Consider the following 7544-nt stretch of genomic DNA (forward strand, 5'->3'; position numbering starts at 1 on the left):
TCGACAACATTAAGACCCCCCCTGAAATTACAAAAAGAAAAATCGCAAAATTTACACGTTAATAATCTCAGGGGTGGGTTGAACTCAATGTGGTTTTGGCCATATTAACAGCCATACTTCAAGTTTTTGGCAGCGCTCGCATATTTTTGAAAAGCAGTACGCTCACATATTATACTCAGACATGTTCTTCCTCTTGTCTCTACACTTCATCATCCTTTTATTCCCCTTCCGTTCAGCGTCCCTCATCTTTGCAGCAAAAGTCTGCTCCTAAGTGGCTGTAAATGTGGCAAGGAAACATTTGATGATCTCCATTTTGCTCCGCGGCAGCTTTTTGAAAAGCATTTAAGTATTTTTTTTTCAACTTTGGTTCTAGCTACTTGTTATTATTTGAAAACATACTTTGTAGATATGTAACAATAAAATTCTACTAGAATTAGCAAATAAAGATTCCTTTTTAAATTTACAATGCTATTTAGCTAGTTTCAATTCATCTGATGATTGTCAAACAACCACTACCTCTGTAGTATTGAGACAGAAAAGCGACAGATATGTCAAATGCTAGAGGGAATGCGGCTTGAAATTCCATAGGGCTATATATTCTCTCATGTATGGTGTATGGCTGACTGATTAGTTCGTTGTTCCCAGACCAAGGAAAAATATTCTTCATTTTCCTTGTAACAGAAACGGTGCATCTAACGGTTGATTTCAACACCCCAACTACCTGTCTCTTTCCCCTCCTCTTCATGTCATGCATCTCGCGCATCTCTCTCTCTCTCTCTCTCTCTCTCTCTCTCTCTCTCTCTCTCTCTCTCTCTCTCTCTCTCTCTCTCGCCCCCTCCCCCCTTTTGTATATATAGCCAGGCTGTGTGTTATCCCTTTGCCTAAAGCCATTCATTCATACATATTAGCAGAACCTAATACCCTCCATCAGTTTTGCTTTCTTTTGCCTCACCTGTGAACTCAACTCACCAACCATGGAGGATTTAGTTAGTAGCCCATCTTTCTGTAGGAGCGTCCTTAGCTGTAGCGAAGGGCAGGCTCAATCAGGAGAGAGCTCTTGGACCGATTACTTCGTGGATTTCATGCTATCCGAGGAGGAGAGGAAGAGACAGGATGCTAATTCCTATTCCGCTACCGAAGGCGGAGTCGAAGGCGAAGGCGAAGACGATGGCGATGGAAGCAGCCGCGAGGAGGAAGAGGAGGATTCTATGATCTCCGATGCCGCCTCTCGCGCCCCTGCGGACGCGCTGTTGCCTATCAGATACAGGGGGTTGAAGAAGCTCAAGAAGGCTTTCAAGGCCCTGGATCATGATGATTCACTGGAAGATACTGCAAGTTCCCCAGTGAATAGCCCAAAGGTTAGTTAAAGCTTGCAAGGTGGTAATACCCTTCATTTCTGTTGTTAAAGCTAGACTGCTTATTGTGTGATGTTAATTTGGCTCTTTTTGGGTTGCTTCTTTAAGGTCAGTGCTGTGTCACAGCTGGAATTGAGCCCTAAAAGGAGGTGCAACATCAGGGACCTCACCAAGGTTTGTTAGACATTAATATTTCTTCTCTTGAAAATAAACATATCCTTTGAGCTGTACAATATTCTTGTTTTCTCACTGATTGGGATCGCACAAGAAAAGGCTAAACACAGACATCTTCAGTTTATTTATTAAAAAATTCTCTCTCTCTCTCTCTCTCTCTCTCTCTCTCTCTCTCTCTCTCTCTGCATGAAGGAAGCTGCAGGAATTGGCGATGATCACGGAAGAGAGGGGATGGATTGTACAGATGCAGCCATGGACGGAGTGAGATTTGGTGATCAGAGTCAGACGAGTATAGCTCCATGTGCAGAGCTCAAGGACAAGGGGATTTGTTTGTTCCCTTTGTCCGTGCTACTACACTACCATGGACGAACAAACTGAGAGCTCTCAATGTATGAACAGCATATGAAGTGTTGACCCTTTACACTCTATGCATGTGTGGGATAGATGCCGGAAAAAATACATTTATATGCAGTGTGGTGATACTGTGGATATGCTTTTCTTTAATGAAAAAATATGTGAATATTACTATTACTCGTACGCAAGCCAAGTGTCCTGGTTTCATTTTCATTTTCGTTGTGTTCTACTCACAAATCTGACTATAACTAACGAGTACTGGTTATATGAGCTCAGTATGTACTACTACTTGATGGGTCCAAAATCTAACAGAAAGAAGTTAAGTATAAGGGGTAAGTACAAATGCATTTTTTGATGAAAGGAAATGTGTTTCATGAATGTTTTCATAATTTTCTGAGTTAAGATAAACTTGTATCACCAGTGTGAAGAGGTCATGTAGTTTGTTTGACCCAATCAGAATACCATTACTCCTATCATCTAAAAAACAACCAGTACTGGCATTCTTCACGGATGACCAACATATATATAAGTTGAAAGAATAACTCTTTGGTATGGTAACTTGAAACCATTTGGCCGTCATTTGCAGTGCGTGACAATGTTGCTCTCCTCTAGCTTCTAGCTAGATTTAATTCTCATTTCCTTTGAAAGAAAATCCCTCACCTAGCTGTCACTTTTGTTTGATATGAAATCAAGTGTTTTCATACCGACCGGTGCACTAGCTCATCAGCATGAATGCATGACCAAATGGTCTATGTACCCTACTCACTTGGTCACTTGTGTGCATCATGGCTACCAACCATGCAGGCATGCATGAGTGGTTCATGTACCAGAACTTACCAAACTGCTCATCTCTTTGAATCTCGATACCATGTCCTTTCCTTCTCCCTCCATGCAAGTTCAGTGCTGAAAGAAAAATCAAGACTTTCAGATATCTCACTTAGTGATATTCTCCTTTTGACAACGAAGATAAAGTGTGTGTGTGTGAAGATAAGGGTGATATGCAATGGCATGCTTATGAACAGAAAGGGTGGTTAGCAAGTAGCTTTCAGTGCACAAGTAGTTAAGGATTAAATGTTGCAAAGGATTGGAAGCTGAGAGACTCTGTTTTTTGGCGGAAAAAAGGGGGCTTATATTAACAAAGCAAACAAAGGCTTAGGGGTCTCCCTGATCAACAGCTTGAGCTTGTCTTCAGGCTCTAGTCATGCACATTGACATTACTTTCTACTGCACCATCTTTGTACCTTTCACCGATATTAATTTGGAGTCAAGCTCAAACATGAAGCCATGAGAGCTACCTATGCGTAGCTTTTCGTCTTAGATTCATGGTTCACCACGTTTCTGAACAATCGTCTCGTTTCATTACTGTCGGAACACATGACTAACACGCCAATTAAGCTCTGTCTGGAGCAAAGATAGGAAAAACTCCTATGCCGCCTACTAAGTGTAGTAACTTTTCTAAGTACCAACTTCTCTATGCTGCATCACACAGACGTGGTTTTCAGTTTGAGATTACAATTGAGTTAACTGGACACGAACACTCATATGTATAATTTTAGTTTCAAGACTTCGGAAATTTACTACTTCATTGATTGCCTGAAAGTCTGGCCTGAATCATATAAAGTTCCAAATTTTGCACTTTAAATTCTCTACGCTCAGAAGCTTTTTACTTTTTAGTGAAGTTTTTAGTTATTATTAAGTACTGTTTCAGACTATAAACATCTATTATATATTCTGCCAAATGCCAATTCTAGTTTTAGTTATATGATGTATATCATTTTTGTAGAACCAGAATCCAAATTCATAGATTCTTAGAAGGAAAATAAACACTCCATACTTGTATGCATGATGACGGCCAGTGTTGGGCTCCATGTTACTGAAGCTTCTACCAAAAGGGAGCATAAAATAAAAAGGAAACACATAATTTTTTAACTAATCCATAATCTAAACTAGCTAACGCTGTCTCTTTTAAAAACTGTCGAAGACTAATCAGCTACGCTGATCTCAATCTTCAACCAGAGTAAGTACATTGTATATGCATCGTCTGAATTATTGACAAGTGGAACAAAAATAGCTTCTTGCAGGCCCCGTGGAACCATAGAAAAACAACGAACTCAAACTGAAAAGAGAATCACATCCATGTGCACGGCATTAAGGTTGGTAAAGCATTCGAAGTACAATATCAAATAATCCACGTCTTGGTGTTGGCCGCCTGGCGTTAGCTTATTTAAATAGCAAAAAACTGTATGTTCTTGCACCCGTGTACACATATGGCCAATATTCTTCAGCCGTCCTGGTTAAAAATTGTGACAAGTTGCAGTTTTTTCAGGAAATAATTAATACAAAAAATTGATGGATTATAAAGTCAAATTTTCTCCAATTTACAAGAAATATATTCTTTGGTGGTGAACTTAATTCGGTGTGGAGCAAATTATTTGACATTCAGATTTTTTTTGTATTGCAAAAAAATCAATCTTGTTTCCTGAAGTCTTGTCGGTCACACGACAAGAACATCTATGTGTAGCTCACATGCTTCCTTAGCTTGTTTCCTTTTCCTTCCGGTTCCCCCTCTCATATCCACACAGGGAATTCAGTACAGTGGGCCTGTTGGACTGCTTGACCTGACAATGCTGGATTGTGTTCACTGGACAACCTACCAGCAGGTGAGAATTGTGAAATCGTGGTCACATAAAGCAACACATAGTTATGTACTGTTTAGAGCGAACCATGGATGTCGGCTGGACCCATCGCGAAACAAAGGTTGTTTCGACATCTCTGGTGCCTCCTCTCTTTTCAATTTAGCCGCCCACATGGTAGCTTAAAGAAAAATGCTCAAACTAGAATTCACAAGTTCTCATTGAAAGGTAGCACTTCATCTTTGCATCTTTTTCAGCTTCAAATGTTCAGAAATTTTCTTAAGAGTGTATGGTGTGCTACCTTTGATGCTAGGCATGTGAACAGTTGCAAGCTGCGGGCATAATTTAGTCCTGGATTGTAGGGACTTTAGAATGCCAACAAATGTATCAGCTTGTTTATTGTTTTGCTGCCGCTGGTAGGTGCCCGAATGATTGATGGGAAAATGCACCTCATTATCCTATCTGTATTATTACAGAGAAACGATTCTGCAGGATACTGCCACAGAAAGTCTGGTCGCTTGCAATGTAAAGTGCACATCCGACTAGAATAAAATTAAACTTATTACACATAAAAAGAGTGGTGCTATAGAAATATGGGCACCATGTCCTTTTGACATCATGAATATAATATATCAAGGTATGGGAAAAAACATGAAATCTTCTTCGGCTAGTTATAAATATCTCCCAGTATCTTTGATGAGATTGTTCCAATCTAGTTCCTTGTCATATCTACCATACAATTCAAGAACAATTTTATTAATGCTATGTTCAATGCACTCTGATTGGAATCAGTCAGGATAGGTATAAACACATGACTACTGATTACAATAATAAGACTGCGGTGAGATTTGGATTGAAGAATAAACTCCAAGCAATAGGAGTAGTTGAGCTGAAGAGGAAGAATTAAATCTTCAGATAGGCAGACCATTGACTTTTTCAGAAGCTTTCTCTGATCTTTATGATGGAAACATTTCATCAGCTCCAGGAGGAGCTACCAATTTGGAAAAGCTACCAGATAGTACCCCCTATGATACAAGAGCATGAAAATAGTTTAGGCCATTTTGCCTTGTTGATACTTGGTAGGGATAGGCCGTTTGAACTTTTAAGACCATCACGCTGCGACATACATTTAAAATAACACATTTACAATTTTATGAATAGTTTCGTATTTCAACGTAGTGTTTATACCTGTATCCTTGTCTGTAGAACTTCAACCTGGAAATAAAGTGAGATGAGAAAGAAGAAGGCAAGCACAGAAGACGGAGAAGGCCTAAAATGGAAGAGGCCGCTCAATGCCTGGCCCAAAGAGAAGGAGATGCTACCTTTGGGCCAAAATAACCCGGCCCATCAAGGAAATCCTTCTCTCCTTTTTTTTTTCCGGCTAACTCCCGTGAGGGTGGCTTTCAGAGTTGACGCTGTAAGCAGTTAAGCACAATACTCATCGTTTGACAAATACCCACATAGCACAACGTCCGAAACTCTGAAACTCATTTGATATTGTAATAAAGTTTGTATATGTTTGCATGATTTAATGTCCTCCGAAAACACGTTTATTGTCCTCTGCTAGAAGACAATAAATTCTGTCCTCTAGCAATATACACAACAACTGACAAAATTTGGTAGAAGATACGGAACTAATTAGGCACCTTTTTTTTTTTTTAAGACGGTCAGGCACGGGAGGCAGGCGCGGGGGAGGCGAGGCAGGACACGAGGTCGGTGCGTTCGTGCGTGCCATACCGCGCGCCGGTGAGATCCCCAAGAAGACGACGGCGACGAACGGAACCCCCACAAAAATCTCACCTTTCTCCTCCTCCTTTCTTCCCAGATCTCTCTTCCCCCACACCCCGGCTGCCGCCGCAGATCTGAGGGTCATTGGCAGCCATGATCTCCAGCAAGCTCAAGTCCGTCGACTTCTACAGGTGTGCGCCCGATCTGCCCTCCCTCGATCTGGAGCACCCATCCGTTCCTCGATTATTTTCCCGGGATAGGCTGGGGTGTGTTTTTCGGGGGGATTAGATGAATACTGAGAGTGGTCTCGTGCGGTTGCGCTGGGCGGATTTCGGTGAATCCTGGTATCCTGGATGACAGCGGTGTGTTCTTTACAGCGAATGCGCTATTGCAGTTTGGCGCGGGAGCTCTGCGTCAGTGATTTCCTTTATCCGGTTGTAGCTCGGTAGAGACGAGAGACTTACACGACGAATTGGTAGATGCTGTGCTCAGAATCCTGTTCTTTTCTTCTTTTTTTTTTGTGTGGGGGCCTTTCTGTAATTGCACTTTGATTGGTAGTGCACTCAATGCCCATTGTTAGATTTCATTCTGCAGTGGTGCTTCGGTTTGGACATATGCCATTGCCATTCTAAAATAGAAGCTAGTCTGACAGTTTTGGATTACATAGGATAAGCCCCATGTTTCCAGTTTTCTTAAAGCAAAAAAAGGATGTTTTTTGTTCAGATGATATACATCCATGATATGATGAACTAATGTATAAGGGTCTGATACTCTGGTCCATCATGCATGCTTGGATTTGAGAGCTGATTGGTTCTAGTTCCTCGATGTACCAACCATGCTTTTCAGTGAGAAACTTAATGTTGTTCATGTCCATATTGTTGTTTGGATACCCATGGTTGGAGGTAGCCTGAGTGCCTTGGGGCAGTCATAACTTGGTTTGAGCCAACTGTTTGTGCTTCATTTGGAGGCCCCAGGAACAATAATTTGGAGACTAATTTGAGTCAGAAATTCTAAGTATTTTTTATAGTTTCTTTGTATCTAATAAAAATGTATAGACTAAGTTGATTCAGGATGACTAGCTTTTATGTTGTCGTATCCTAAGTTTCATTTTCAAATGACGGGTTTTTATAGTTTCTTTTGTTCTTTATAGTTGTAATAATGCTTGATTATTTTTTCATGTTGCAGGAAAATCCCTAGGGATTTGACCGAGGCATCACTATCTGGCGCTGGATTATCCATTGTAGCAGCACTAGCTATGATGTTTTTGTTTGGAATGGTCTGTTCCCTCCCCACCCCACCC

At 40.9% G+C, this 7544-nt stretch overlaps 2 protein-coding genes across 4 annotated transcripts in view; both read left to right on the forward strand.

Moving 5' to 3' along the window:
* The first annotated feature begins 842 nt into the window (after nt 1–842).
* Nucleotides 843–2071, forward strand: LOC101769552. 3 transcript variants are annotated; one of them, XM_004957834.2, is made up of 3 exons: nt 843–1358; nt 1464–1529; nt 1732–1872. In XM_004957834.2, the coding sequence occupies exons 1-3, from the start codon at nt 975–977 to the stop codon at nt 1792–1794; spliced, it is 513 nt and encodes a 170-aa protein (XP_004957891.1). In that variant the 5' UTR covers nt 843–974; the 3' UTR covers nt 1795–1872. The 3 variants fall into 3 exon arrangements, with proteins under 3 accessions (XP_004957891.1, XP_012699266.1, XP_004957890.1); XM_012843812.2 differs by having other exon boundaries at nt 1726–1866; XM_004957833.3 differs by having other exon boundaries at nt 853–1358; nt 1722–2071.
* Nucleotides 2072–6191: 4120 nt separating this feature from the next.
* The window catches only part of LOC101755638 (protein disulfide isomerase-like 5-4), a 6014-nt gene continuing 4661 nt past the window's right edge, over nt 6192–7544 (forward strand). Inside the window, exons 1-2 of the mRNA XM_022824346.1 lie at nt 6192–6435; nt 7430–7541. Of these exons, the coding sequence (XP_022680081.1) occupies nt 6398–6435; nt 7430–7541 (150 nt within the window). The 5' untranslated portion in view covers nt 6192–6397. The remainder of the gene's footprint in view (nt 6436–7429; nt 7542–7544) is intronic.

This window comes from Setaria italica, chromosome II (genome assembly GCF_000263155.2).
Source record: "Setaria italica strain Yugu1 chromosome II, Setaria_italica_v2.0, whole genome shotgun sequence".
NCBI lineage: Eukaryota > Viridiplantae > Streptophyta > Magnoliopsida > Poales > Poaceae > Setaria > Setaria italica.

Coding starts and splice junctions, on each gene's coding strand:
- LOC101769552 (XM_004957833.3), top strand. CDS start 975: ATGGAGGATTTAGTTAGTAGCCCATCTTTCTGTAGGAGCGTCCTTAGC. Junction 1,359..1,463: donor CCCCAGTGAATAGCCCAAAG/GTTAGTTAAAGC, acceptor TGCTTCTTTAAG/GTCAGTGCTGTGTCACAGCT. Junction 1,530..1,721: donor ACATCAGGGACCTCACCAAG/GTTTGTTAGACA, acceptor CTCTGCATGAAG/GAAGCTGCAGGAATTGGCGA.